The sequence below is a fragment of the Pagrus pagrus genome (assembly GCF_965226575.1).
Source record: "Pagrus pagrus genome assembly, chromosome: 13".
Lineage (NCBI taxonomy): Eukaryota > Metazoa > Chordata > Actinopteri > Spariformes > Sparidae > Pagrus > Pagrus pagrus.
In genome coordinates, this window is record NC_140197.1 from 5,483,942 (window position 1) to 5,499,559 (window position 15,618).

General features: G+C 38.5%; 1 protein-coding gene across 4 annotated transcripts in view; it reads left to right on the top strand.

Annotated features, from left to right (window-relative positions):
* The window catches only part of LOC311268010 (syntaxin-binding protein 4), an 82,136-nt gene that overhangs the window by 16,272 nt on the left and 50,246 nt on the right, over positions 1–15,618 (top strand). For all 4 annotated transcript variants that reach the window (XM_084371329.1, XM_084371330.1, XM_084371332.1 and 1 more), the window contains exons 2-5: positions 458–531; positions 6,827–6,922; positions 12,127–12,196; positions 12,289–12,363. In XM_084371329.1, the coding sequence (XP_084227455.1) occupies positions 458–531; positions 6,827–6,922; positions 12,127–12,196; positions 12,289–12,363 (315 nt within the window). The remainder of the gene's footprint in view (positions 1–457; positions 532–6,826; positions 6,923–12,126; positions 12,197–12,288; positions 12,364–15,618) is intronic.

The window sequence follows — 15,618 nt, forward strand, 5'->3', positions numbered from 1 at the left end:
AAAGACTAACAACCTACATGACTCTGTCAGCTGTTTACACAGATAAAAAGAGGACAATGTGCTCCCGGACTCCTTCACCATATTTTTATATTACAAACATAAGCAAGATTTAAAAAATGTCAGCTTTTTATATTATTTGTGCATTCAATAGTCACAAGTATTTATCAGTGTATGAGAGACTTTTTTAAAAAGTGAATGTCTTGCAGTGCTTGCCAGGGTGCCAAGTGTCTCTAATGTGAAACACTCTCTGAGAGAGACATACTGTAAGGCTCTGTATTCTTCACAAAGTCAAACTCCTCTCAAGCACCCATCTTCACACTGAGTAGTCATAGTCTGAATGTGAGGCTTTGCAACTGAGGGGTTTTAGCTCTCAACGTTTGTGCTGTACTTATTTTCTCCTCTTTTCCTTCCTTTCGCCTCCTCGTTCTTCCATCCCTCTTCCCTCCATCTTTAACAGGACACTAATGGGTCCATACGGTGTAGACCGAGCTGTTCATTCCATGGAATTTACAGACTGTGAGAACGGCCTGGGTATGTTTTTTCTTTTTTTCTTCAGCGACTATGAATAAACAGCCCTGCTAAAGATTCTTCAAAGCAAACATGTTGAAACTTTGTTTTCTGCATCTCTTTCACTGCTTGTAGTCTATAACTGCTTATATAGTCCATGGTTTTCAGGGGCTGGGCCCTGTGCCAGCATTTACTGGGTGACAGACAAGGTACACCCTGGACAGGTTATTAGTCTATCACACAGCTAACAAAACACACAGACGAAACTTACTCAAATTCACCTACGCTGCATGCATGAATTCCATACAGAAAGTAAAACACTTAACCCACATCGTCCATGGAAATCCATGAACAACTAACACAACATGAATTTGGCAAAAAAAAAATGAACAGATATTATGACAAAATATTCCTGTTGACCTGTAAGTCATCCTCACACTAAAGTTGACAAATGTAAAAAATAACCTAAGAAGCACAACTCTAAATATCAACATTACTTTCAATGTGACAGGATGTGGAGGGATTCAGAGTTAAAGTTAAACTTATTTTAATAAGGTGCACAAACTATTACTATATAACTATACAGTGAAAAGCATGGTGGTTGTGTCCACCAGATGAATGTAAGCGCATCATTTGCTCTCTTATTTGCTATTTGGAGATCAGGTTGATGCGAGTGCTGAGACTAAAGTTGTATGTCGGACAAACAAAAGAGGCTAAAATATCTGTGATTTTGTTACTATAGCCCCTCTTACACTGGCTGCTCAAAGTCAGCCCCTGTGGCCTGTGTGTCTGCCTCGCTGTGTGGTATAAATCGTATGAAAACAGAATGAGAAGACATTGTTGTTCTGTGTTTAAGGCAGCAGCAGAGGTAGTAAAAGAGCTGAATTAACGTGAGTGTAAAAAGTGTGAGCTGCCAGTAAGGGGCACGTGCTGACACACAAACTACTGTGTTACACATTGTGCCCTCTTTCGCTGGGATGCTATTAGGGCAGCGTGGTATGACGTCAAAACAGTATCACAGTATTTTTAGGCTGTATAGGGATACACCATATATGGTATATCTCGATATTTTGAAATGTCCTCAAAAGCACTTCATAAATGCTACGATTAAAGGTGCAATATGTAAGAATTGGCCACATGTTGAATTAATACTCAAAAAAAATAGAGGGCAGTATATTACTAGAGTTACTGCTAACTGCTGCTAAATGTACCTTCTGTTAGCTAGTTAGCTCTGTTAGCCTCACAGCTAGTGGTCCGGACTGGGAGCTCAGAGCACTGAGGTAGAGCACTAAAATCTTTAGTCGATAACAGCGTCGCTTTAAGCGTCAGATCACAGTATTTTTGACCAAATACCTCCATATTAGATTTATGATACATAATCATCAGTAATATGGATATAATGACTAAGTGTGTAAAGGCAAGTGTTAGAACAAGTAGAACAGTCTGGTAAGGTCAGAAAATTATAACACTTACTGTAATGCAGCCTTTAAAACAAGGAAAAGACAACACTCCAAAATCTCATACAGTATATAGTCTCATATCACGATAACAATATATATCGTTTATATTGCCAAGCTCTAGATGCCATCTAAAACCACACACTGGGGTGGCATTATGCCACAGTTGTTTGATTCAGCGTAGCAATGCAAAGCCAGCTGGTCATTTTTCCAGCAGTATTGCGGGATATCTGTTAAAAATAGATTGAAACCTTTTACATTACACATAGTCACGTGATCCATTGTTAATGCATAAATATTTGTGTGTGTGTGTATATATATATATATATATATATATATATATATATATATATATTATATATATATATATATATTATATTATATATATATTATATTATATATATATATATATATATATATATATTATATATATATATATTATATTATATATATTATATATTATATATATATATATATATATATTATATATATATATTGTATTATATATATATATATCATATATATATATTATATATATTTTATATATATATATATGTATATGTATATGTATATATATATATATATATGTATATATATATATATATATATATATATATATATGTATATGTATTTATTTTTTGTGCTCCCTGTATTGCAGTCATAGCAACTCATAGCAATTGTTAGATACAAGTGGTGTGAGATCTCATCAAAAAGGGATTCCACATCCCTGGTACATCCATTATAGGTAAAAGTCTACTACTTTGAAGTCCACATCACATGCTCAGTGTAAACTACAACATAATGGCTACTCCCTGGCAATGGAGCCTGATTTTGAACAGCTGAAATCATTTAAATCCTACTTTTGAAGGGCTTTTCTATGCAGAGTAGGTATCCTCGTGTGTTTGCCTGACAGGGGAAGTAGGTCATGTTGCAAAGCCCTAACCCACTTAACTCAGCTTGGTTAAGAATGCAGGGAGCTGCTGTTGTTTTTATCCTTACTTCACTTCCACATCAGCGTGCTGGTTGAGCTTGTGCCTACGCAAGGACAAACAGCCCATACACATGAATACAATTACAGTCAAACTGCTTTACGAAAGTGGGAGTATATTCACAGATATAAACATCCAAACATCTGTAGCTAATTGTAAATGTTAGAGTAAGAATATGTATTTATATTAATCCCTACATAATATAGCTGCACATGTTGCACTTCTACAGACTTATTATACACAATACGTTCAAATAAGCAATTGGAATACATTTGACAGCTGAACAGCTCTGTTTTGAGAAAATACAGCCCACATCACAGCTTTCTGGATTTCCTATTAGATATTTAGAGTATAGTATTTTTTATACATGCTCCTGGTGGTTAGACCAGTTCCTTTCATGGTAGCCCACTGCTATCGAGTGTGAATGTGAGATGCATTCTAAAGCACTCTGGAAGAAGCGCAGTATAAATGCAGTCTGTTTACCATGAAGAGAGGCATGTCAGTGTGGCTGGAAGGTTTGGACAGGATTTAAACATTTTATTTTCCTCACTTTCCTCCAGCTCTACTTAACTGTGTTGCACTGAACAATGAGTAAAGAAAAAAAATGCAAGTATTCTCCAGAATACAGTATTTGTATTGCATCCAATAGTTGAGATATAGCTGGCATGGACGTTTTAACCAAATTACAACAATTATCAATAAGAAAAGGCATAACTCCCGTCAGCAAAGAATAACACAAAATTTGGCATATCACCATAGACTCTGGAGCGTGAAAACAAGCATTAAAGGGGGGAAATGCATGCCAAAAAGTTCTTTAAAAACAGTTAAGCTCATGAATCTGCAAATGTATATATTTTATAAACAGAAAAAACACAGCTTACTGTAGAATCACACAGCATAATTATACAAAATACGCATTGCGTAAATTGTTTTGAGCAACAAGTGAACAAAAAGGCTTGGAAGAATAAAAGAAGTAGTATGCAAGACAATTTTGTCTCCAGACTTTGCATCAGGGCTGGACAATGGGAAAATACTTCTGCATCCACCATATGAACTTGAAGTAATAACATGAAGATTGAATATAAAGTGTTAAAATAGCAGTGATAGCATGTGAGGAGAGAGGTGGAGGAAAGGCTGAAGATGTTTGCGTGTGTGTGTGGGCCCACATTACTGAAAGCAGCAGACAGGTGAGAAGAAAAGCAGCTTATAGGCGTCCAACTTAAGCATGTGCAAGTGTACATAGTGTTCCATTACATACAGCCTAAAGACCCCCTGACTGTGCATCTGAAACCTCCACCGCAGAAGAAGGAGTCTGTTGTGCACACTGTAAACTCTCCTGCTGTCCTACACTGAGGACAGCACACACTAAGTGGGACGGTGTTCATAACAAACATCATATCTGACAGTTTTGTCTGAGTGGCCTTTAAAGAAGCAGATTTTCAGTCCTGTGATATCCAGAAATGGTAGTGTAGTTTACTAAACATGCTATTTTTTATGCTCTTATATAATATTTAGAGAATAATAAACTGTTTTTACAAGCAACTATGCCTTTTTCATCACATTGAATTTTAAGATCTTTACAAGGTCTTTAAAGTGTTGGAACATTTAATCCTTGAAACAAACATGCCCTTGACGCATCATGAACAGGAAATAATGAATTGGAAAACAAAATGTGAAGCTGAGCAGGAGGGAGAGAGACATGTCTTTTATATTTGCTCCAGCTGTTTATGCATTAGAATTATGTTTTTCTTATCTGATGGGAAGTGGGGGGAGGAGAGTGCTTTGAGGCTGAACAAAAGAACAAGAGACTGTTTTCCTCAGAGAAGAGTAAGAAGAGAGGGAGGACTGAGTCAGGGAACTTTATAAGCCCATTCTTCCAACAGGCGATAATTAACATGCGCCACTTTGCTCCAGACCCAATTAGCGTTACCATTTTGTCTCTGTGGTAACAGGCCAACAGCAGCCTTAAGCTGAAGAAGCCCTGATCTAATGGTTAGATGAAGCACACTTAACCAGCTTCAGGCCGTAGTCACTTGTAATGTATATACTCCAAGTACAGTGATGGAACATGTCTGTGGGAGGAGATCTGAAGGAAATATAGAGGCAGTCTGATTTGAGTGTGTTCTGTTCAGCGGAGCAGGAATATGTTCATAGAATGGACAGGCCAACATTTGCCAGTTCAGCCATTTAGTCCATTGGTTGATCCGTCTATTTATACTATACATCACTGTGTTTGACCATCAGCTCAATGGTGCAGTGGCTACTACAGCCGTGTGAACGTGTTTTAGCAGGAGGGGCTGTGTTCTCAACCAACTGACTGCAGCTGCATTAATGGATCATAAACTGGGAACTGAGGACATTTTTGTTTAAGCTGCTTAGAGGCAAATTGTAAGATATGGCCAGAATTTTAGTTAAACACATTCAAACATTATCAGCAGAGTGTGAAGAAACAACAGTGTTGACATGATATCAAAGAAGTATATGCTCTGTGTTGCTGAGATATTTACTGAAGTTAGCATGCTAACCAGTTAGCCCTGGCCCGTCTTGTCTCGTAATACCACTTTGTACCTCAAGAGGCGATAGTCTTATAGTAAAGCCCCTGTAGTTTCAGCTGGTAGATATATACCAGCTTCTAGTTTAATAGATGAATGCAATAAACTCACAAAATGTCAGGAATTTTTTTTCCCACATACATAAAAATACAAGATAAACCGCTGTGCGAGCGGTGACCATGGTTAGCTTAATGTGGTCCTCAAAACCAACAAACTCCATCAGCATCAGAAGCTTGTAAGAACATGCACATCAGCTACAAAACCTACTCATGAGGCCACTGTAGCTACACCGTAACCTCTTAAAGAACAACCATAAATCCCCCCTTAAATTGTAAGGTATATTATGTAGACAAAACAAATTAAAAAAATGTAAAATAAATACTGGATCATGGGAAAGAAAGGATTGGGCATCCGTCATTGAAAGGTTGTAAGCAGTAATGGCCCTTGTAATCTGACTTACCAGATGTAGACTGTTGGTATAAAGCCTACCATTGGGCGCCTATATCATCTCTTCCTTCAGCTGTCTGTATGTACTGTTTTTAAAATTCCCATTACTACAACAACCTCTGAGGGGAATCTTCACGCTGAAATTGTCAAGTCAAGAGGCACTGTCACTGCATCCTGGGTTAAACTAGACCAAGATGATTGTGATTGGTATAAAGACATGTAAACAAGCCAGAACCTATTTTTCCCAATACCAGGTCTGGCTCTCAGAGACTAAGGCCCTTGGAATCAAAGAATGACTGGAAAGCTGACTTCTGTGACCCTCTCAGTCCTCTTCTGTCAGCAATGTACCAATAATATGGCAGCTGCTGAGAAATGACCTCACCCCCACTCCGCTGAGATCACAAGATTTAAAATCCCATCTGTACCAAGTTATTATTATTCATTTATGTACTCCAATTAGCATTTGTACCATTTGGAGTTGACTAGAATTTCACTGTGGAACCTGGAAAAGTATTTACACGTAGGGATGTATTTGTGACTTACAGGTTTAATGAATCTAAATAAACAGTGTCATACCTTTTGAAACATAAATCTGAGGACTTAATTGTGCTTGGTGGTTTCAGTCATACAGTGCATGCTGCCAGGGACAGGAAAACTCTACACTGTGATATCAATAAAAAAGGCAACTGGATAGTGGATTGACCATTGCATTTTACCTGCTGTGAGGTCAAGAGCAAGAAGAAAGTCGATATGAAATTAAATCTTGAAACTCTTAAATTAACTCCTAAACTCATACAAGTCATTAATGCCACGGTTTATTGCAAAATTACTTAAGAAAAAGTAGGGGAAAAAAATGTTCTTCTCCTTCCAACAGGAATTAAAGTGATTGGTGGTGTGAAGGAACTAACTGGAGAAGAGTTTGGAGTCTACGTCAAACGGATTTTACCAGGTGGCCTCGCTTCAAGTGATGGTAAGGAGTAATGCTGTCTTCTTCTGTTACTTCATTTCAAATATACTGTTCTGATTTGTTTTATCCAAACAAGTTAGAGGTGCAAAAAGTAAGTTGTGTATAAAAATACACAAAGTATGACCAAAGAGACGATCAATAAAAGGAACAATATGGAAGAATAAGCTATAGATCATCAGTGACTTTAGTCACTCAAAATACTGTGGATATATTTAAAATGGAGTCATATTATGTGTCTATCTGATTCTGATGAACTTCTGTCTTCATAATCCAATTACACTGGCATCAAATGAAAATACAGTACGTCACACAAGTCCACTACACCATGCTTCATCCGCCACACACTTCTCAATCACAGCTCTATAAAGGAAAATAGTCATCCTTAATTCCTAGGTATTTAAAGCTGGAGAATCTTTCAGGTAATTCACTGAGTCAAGGGTGAGTCAGACTAATCACATTTCAAATAAATCACCATGTCACTTTTTTATTGTCTTTACACCATCATCACAATCTTTTTCTACAAACAGATTAAATACACCAGATAAAGAAAAAAAGAATTATAGCTGCTGCGCAGCGATGGGTCGGGTCCGGGCTATTTTTGGCAAATTTAGGCAATTCTGGAGAATAGGAAGACAAGACAGTTGACAAAAATGTTCATTTTGGACCACTTGAGGCTTGAACCCACAACGTCTGGAACCAAAGACTGTCATCTATCGCTCGGAGCTAATTGGCAAGTGGCAAGATGACAGTGGCTTCACAAATTGAGTAAGCCATTCACTGTTGTGCAGGCAGATTTGAAACCACTGTAAAAAAATTCAGTTATCAAGACAAAAATCTGAAAATACACATATTGCAGCATGGAGATGTTGGTAATTTTAAAAATGATTGATTTGCTCCATAAGTGAATAACTGATGTTTAGCTGTGTTAAAATGCTGTGCAAAATTCAGTTTTTGAGAAACAAGTTTTGTGGAGGAAGGTCTGAAGATGCTCTCTAGCAAGTTTGGTTACAATTGAGCAAAAATTCTGGGAGGAGATAGGTTTTATAAGTTTTACAGGTTTTGAAAAAAACTGAGTGATGGACTTCATAATTTGTAATGAGTTTAAGTGGACTAAAGTTTCAGCAGTATTGGGGCTACAGTTTGGTGAAAGTTTAAAAACTGTAGCATGTACTGTTGATTTTGTAGGTATTTTTAAAGTTTTGAAATTTAAACGCCCCCCCCCCCCCCCAGGAGGAGGAATATTGACATGTCCTTGGAATTAAGTAAATCTGGCATGGGGCCGGACATTTCTGTAAAGTTTGGTGAGTTTTCGCCCTTGGGAAGTATGACTTCCTCAGAAGAAAGAAAGAAGAAAGAAAGAAAGAATTCCTAGGAATACAATAGTGTCCTGGCAGCTTAGCTGCCCGGACCCTAAAAAAACAATACTATGTTGTCTGCATATTTGAAAGTTTATTTTGGCTGAGAATACAAAAATGTACCTGAATTATGAGTCTTTAACTTCCAAGTCCAAGTTGAGTCTCAAGTCTTGTTTCAGTTGAGCCAAGTTGCAAGTTATCAAAACAGTGACTTGAGTCGATTGTAGTCCAAGTCACAATGACATAATGATATGCCCCACATCGCAGACTGTTAAACATAGCCATAGTGTACATCAGCCAGCTCGTTTTGAAGCCTAGATTTAGGTTTATTCTTTTATTTGTCAAAAAATCAATCAATTAGTGGAACCAGAAGATCCAGATTTACAAGGTGACAATAGAGTATCATGTTTTATTATGGGTCATTGGTCTGTACTAAATGTGATTGTCCTTATAGCACCCAGCAATGGGTGTGCATATGTTGTTGAAGTCTCCTGTCCCTGTATGAACTCACTGAGGCGTTAACTTGTGCTAATTTGCAAATCAAATGAAGTGTGATTCATGAATGGACTTTTGTTGGTAACAGCTTTGGGAGTCTGTGCAGGTTTCCTGAATATGACATCAGACACCTGATGTCCATTGTCCTTGACCTGAAAGACACAGACCCTGTCTTTTCTTCTTGCCACTTATCTTTCCGTTCACCTACAGAAACCTTGGTGCAGTACTCTTGTACAAATGCACATTGACCCTTTAGCGCCTAACAGGGGTCTGCAAATCTTCAGTAAATATAAGAACAGCTGAGAATGACTTGAATAAGGAATAGAACTAAAGGGAGTGTTGGACACAGTGGACATCCTGACAGACTGATGACCAGTGAAGTGACAGAACAAGTATTTTTGGTGCCTTCCTCATGTGACTGTGAAATCATTAATAAAACACACCTCCACACTGTTATGGCCTACTTTCTCTGTGTCGGTGAAACAGAGAACTGTTTTGCTTTTTGAGATTCTTTTGATACATTCAGAGTAATGATGAGGTTGTCTGTTCAATGTAGACAGGACATTGGACAACATCAGCCTAACACCACAGATGCTTGATTCAAATTTAACCGCATTCTTCCATTATAGTGCTTTTTTAAGATCAAAAGGCTTAGTTATTCTGCTACTGACATTTCTACTGCAGTGAGAACAGCAGAGCAATCTTTCGATGGTCAGACTCAACTTTAAACTAACCAAAAGGTAGCCTCAAGTGGAACTAGACAGCTTTTCAAATTTCCTTTTGTTACTTACTGATCTAGTAGAGAAAATGTACCGTCTGAAGGAAAACGCATATCAGCTGGGGGAACAGACTTTGTCACAACACAGTAGTCCTCTCCACTGAGTGAATGTCCCTCTGTTCACTCTTGTTTCTATCACTCCCCCTTTTCACCTTCTTTGCCTCCTTCATCAGCGGGGTTCTTTTTCATTTACAGTGTAGAGTTTCCACAGTTTTCCCAGTTGTTCCACTACCTGGGGACAGTGACCAGGGAAAACATTGCCTCTTTCTGTTTTGGTTGCGCAATCTTTCTTTGTGCTGTAATTCCACTTTCGCTTTTCAAGCTAAAATCCAGCTCGGTGGCAGACCGAGACCAAATATACAGTGAAGGCGAGTGTTATAGGGAACCAATCTATACTCGGATGATTTCATTTTTCTACAGCCATTAAACTGTGCACTCAGTATTTACCTCAGATTGATAATTTAAAGCAAAGTTGTCTATTGTCAGATTAATGTTTGTCATGTCCATTATGGACATACAGTAAGTTGATTTAACAGTTATCACTTACACTTAGAACATCCTGTATATATATTTTTGTCTCCTACACATGTCATGCACCCACATCCTCCTTACTTTGATGTCCTGATGTCAAATAAAAAACAAATGGATAGTAAACTGCAAATGAGCAGTCTGTCATTTCTCATTTTCTCAACCGCTTTTCCATAAGGGTCGCGGGGATGTGACCGCTTTATCCCCCCCTTTCAGGGGGTTACTGGAGCCAATCCCAGTTTTCATATGGGCGAAGGCCAGGGTACATCCCTGGACGAGTCGCCAGCTCATCGCAGGGCCCTTTCTGATGGCAGAGGCTGCCACACAAGGTGCCACCTGCATCAGGAGCAATTTCGGGGTTCAGTATCTTGCTCAAGGAAACTTAGACAAATGAGCAGTGTTGATCATATAGTGGCTGTTGTCAAGATATTGTTGTCATAGATATAAGACGCATGTATTTTTTCTCTCAGCGTACAGACACTTCATTTCAGCGCTCCTGAGCGCATAGCCAGCGCTTCTTTTATTTGTCTCTCATTCTCATAGTCACTGATCCATATCACATTCTTCCTTCAGTGGATCTTCTTTTCTTTTTTCTTTTTTTTTTATTAGTTATGCTACTTATTCTATGTTCACTGTCTCACTGGATAAGATCACCAGATAATTGTTTAAAAATGGAACTGTAACATGCTACAGCTGCAACGACTAGAAATCAGTTACATAAAGATAACATTCGTATCTCCAAAGTCTGATACTGCTGACCAAAAAAGTAGAAGAGTGAGACAGGAGGGAGAAGAATGTGCATGTGGACATTTCAAGTCAATACCCCCCAGCATCACAGATCCAGAGGGAGACATGCTGGTCACTGGAGTGATGACCAGACTGCTGAAGGAAACTGAGGGTCTGGTGTAAACACACAAGGGTTTGTTACATCATGATGTTAGCCTTGAGCTTTTGACCTTGAAGCAGATGTATTATTGTGAAAAAATCCTAAATTGAAGTTCCATCAAAAGACTACATATTATATTTCCAGAGTGGAGGACTCGGTTGGTTGAAAAGAAGTCAGAGGCAGTGTGGAGAGTGTAGCAGTTGTAGCAGCTTCCCTTTTTGCTGCCTGCTGTGCAGCAAAATCCATTGAAAGAAAATAACATCATCAGCAAGAATAACCAACAAACCTTTATGTTGTGCAGGTATAAGCTCAACACTTTCTTACCAACGACTGCCATGTCAGCATATTGTATTCAAATGGCAAATATTCCTCCAGATACAGCACATGCCTCCATAGAGGCTTTGAGCAGCTCGGGTCTGATACAGGTTCCTCTCAGTATTCTAGTCATGAGCATATACATTGGAAGCCTGGGAGCTCTAATGTCTGCCTCAAGCCAGCCATGCAAGTGTGTACAAGAATATCCCTGAACCAGGACTGTGAAGTTGAATGAAGAATATTGTAGGGCTGACTATTGGTACATTCACAAAATATGAACATGAAGAGATTTTTGATAAATAATCATCAGTAATGTGGATATAATGACTAAGTGGTTAAAGACAAGTATTAGAACAAGGTGAACAGTCTGGTAAGTTTAGAAAATGACATCACTTTACTGTAATGAAGCCTTTAAAACCAACATTTATGTAATATAACCATATCCAACATCGACAACGTAAGATGATATATTACTGTATATATTGCCAAGCAATGCCCTAGCATTCATAACCGTGGATGAAATAGACAAAGAACTGGAATGTAGATAATGTTAAAGTTGCTCTGGAGACTTGACTTAACAGACAGTATATTACTCTTGTCCACTTAACCTACTGAAGTGTCAATATCTTCCAGTGCTGGTGTTTTCTGGAGGGAATCTCTGGCTTTATATCTTGACATCTCTTATTATACCTGATTACTTTCTCAAAGCCCCACAGAAGGAATCCTCTGTTCCTATAATCTTTGTCCATTCTCATCCAGAAATGTTTTCGTATTTTTGTATTACAAGTACATCTTCAAGCTGACGCCTCCACTGTGTACTAAAGATCATTATTTCTGTGACCTCTGACAGGAAACCTGATGCCAGGGGACCAGATCTTGGAGGTGAACGGGGACAGTCTAGTCGGAGTTACAAGTGAAAGGTAGTCAAGTTTTACTGCTCTTGTCATTGTTTTAATGACTGACTGAGCTGTAACAATAATGTTAATGTGTTTTTGTGTATCTATTCTTACAGAGCTGTGGATGTCTTGAGAGCAGCCTCAGCAACCAATCACATGCGCCTTCTCATAGCCAGAGATGAGGAAGCAAAGTAAGCAAATATCTGTGTTTTATATTACAGTGCATTCATATAGTGGCACATTGGTTCTCACAGTGCTTGTCAAGCGATCCATAATGTTGTGATTAGTTTTCTCCTGTAGTGTCAAATCCAAGACATGGTGCAGGGACACTGCTGTACATGCAACCTATTTGTATAAAAATGGCCACCCTGACACGCCGGTTTAGATAATCGACTACAATACAATACAACTACAATACAATACAATTATCTTGTTTTGTTATTTCCTGGCTGTAACCAAGTTATTGTTGTCTTGCTTGTTGTTTCTCCTATATGTATGGTGACACTCAGTTTCCCCCGTGGAGGATTAATAAAATATTTTGTATTTCCACTTTTTAATCCCAGAAGTTAAAAAGAAAAATCTGACCTCTTCTCCTGTTAGCAAACATCAGAGCAGAATCTGATGTGACTCTGGGAGTTAATTCTTCCAGAAGGTCTGGCTCTGCACCAGACTCTCCTACAGAGCTTTTGTTGCTAGTCAGTTAGCATGCAGTGGGGCTGCACAGCAGAGGACAGAAAACTCCTCGAGATTTCTTTTTTGTAATATTATGTACCAAGAGACCTCTCTTTTTTTTTTTTACCTGTTTCTACCTGTCCTTCATTGTTCAAGGCTATCTCATCTTATCTCCTCTTATCTTCTCTTATCTAGCTCTAAAACTTGCATACAGTACAACACATGTACAATAGTATCAACAATGACATTACCGAGAGCAGAGGCGGGTAGTATTAGTGTTCAACCAGCTTTTTAAAACAAGGTCAGTGCCAGCTGTCAACATTGCAGACCTCATCTTCCCCTCAAAACCACTTCAGACAACATCATCCTTAATAGTACATTGACAAAGGTAGTAGTGGATTTGCATACTTGCACACACATGTCAGGCATGATATTTTCTAAATAATGTGGTATTTTCTGCCTGTAAGTGTAATCCTCAGGGAAGAGACTTTGACACAGTCAGGATTTACACCTCGGCTGTTAGAGAGGATATGAGTCAGAAATTAGAAGTTAATGGTGGTAATAGCTCTGTGACACAGCGAGTAGCAGACTGTGGATTTATTGGACAGATCCTAGTATGAATATGCAGAGGAGCATGAATATGAAGCGAAGTGCTTGACATCATTAGATTGATGAAGCTTAAAACATGAATGTCATGTGTAGTGTAGTTTTGAGGTGATAATTATTCTTTTGTAGTGACGGATTCTCACAAAATGGTGTCAGTGGTGTCGTAGCCTGAGATTGTCTTTGTGTCGCGCTTCATGCAGAGGAATGAAGGGAGGGGAGAGAGCTTAACCTAGGGCAGCACTCCTGACGAGATGAGCCGTGTGTGTTAATCTGTGCTCTGTACTTTAACTACCCTGCAGGACAGAGCAGAGGAGCAGGAGGGGAAGGGGAGTGGACGACAGGGAGGAGGGGGATTACGCCTGTCTGTCTGTCCACCCCACCCCCTGCCCCCTAACAGATTCTCTCTACATCTTTTTAAAATAAATCAAGCAACTAGCGACATGCATACCAGCTATGAGAGCATTGGCAAATATTATAGGAAAATCAACAAAGCTGCAATAATAAAATCAGTGTGTATGGTGCAATGGAACACATGACATAGGAGAGATGAGTTTGGCTGAACTGTACCAGATTTATGTTTTATTGACATACAGTATGTGTTTTGCTGAAACATTCCCTCATTTGACATAAGAAGTGTACTACATCAAACATGGTACATTTCACCTGTTTCAACAAAGTCACTTCTCTTATGCCCGGTGTTCCACCAATTTGGTGTTGCGGCTGTTGTGATCCCTTCCTCTATAGTTTAACTCAAAGTCTTATACCAAAATTAGGCAGGGCAGGTAATCTACGCAAGTTTTTTTGAACGCAAGTACACCCGCTAAAAATCGCCTCTTGACCCCATTAGCATTTCCCGCAGGCAAGGCAGTCCATCTGTGATTTTTATCTGAAGTGTTACTTGTACGTCACTGACGTCACGTTTCACGTCACGAATGCGGCAGAAACAGTTGTAACAGAAGAAAAAACAACAGACCCATTGTGAAAGAAGCGTCTGTAAAACGGTGTATAAATTCTTTTGAGCATCGCAACCCCAGCAAAATGACTTGTGTCACTATCATAAAGTGATCGTCAACCAAAAACTGATTTCCGTCTTTTTGGCAGGTGAAATACTGCCTTTTATGAGTTGTATTGGCCCTTTTTAAAGGTATTTCAACAGGTAAAAAGGACTGGATTGGTTATAATCTAGGGCACAGAGCAGGTAAAATAATGGAGAGTCATAAGGATAATTGCAATAGAGATCAATTCTTTATTTTATACATAACCCATCCGTAAATCATGTTAATAACAGTCTAGTTTCCAAATATACGCCTAATCAAGGATATTAGACATACAAACACATATTAACACTGGAAACAATACTATACTATTGCCTGTGAGCACGTAAATGTCATGCCCTGATTACGATATAAACTGCAAACACTTCGGCCACAATTGTGATTATTCGGTTACAAGAAACATTAAAGTTTACCGTCCAAAAGGTGATGGGCTCGTTGGCTGATTTTTGTAGGTCACACAGGTTTTAGCATTGCCCAGGTTCCCTGGACAAAAAAGCCTAAGGGATTTTTCCATTGGATTTTGCATTGTTGCAGAAAACAACCTACGTGGGAAACACAAGTTTATGATAGTCACAGGTTCTGTTAAGCAAGATGGATGACCACTTTAAGGATTTTTGAAGTGCTAATGCAATCCCCTCCATTAAGTGTCTTACACTATACACACTTAAAGTTAGAGTAAGAAGTCCACCTGTAAAGATGAACTCGTGAGTAGATGAGTCTCTGTGTTCAGCGTGATGACATTAAATGTGTCTGATAACCTCTGATAAGTCTCATTTAGACACTTGTTAGCAACTGCTTTTTTCAAGACACATAAAAGCTGTATAATACAAATGTGGGGTATTAACTGATGTAATTCATTTTGTAGGAAAAAACTTGAAAATATCTTAAACTTGTGTTAACCACAGACCTTATTTCAGGCATTTAATAGAAAACCCTTTAAAAACCCCAAAAAAGATTGACCTCAAGACAAGGGAAGCAGAACGTATATCCAGGTTCTAGGACTTAATAGTTAAAAGTAATTACTTAAAAGTAATGCAGTGCTCTATACATCCCTGAGTACAAGTTGACCTATTAAAATGTTAAAATATTATAGAAGGAGAAGAGACAATTTAG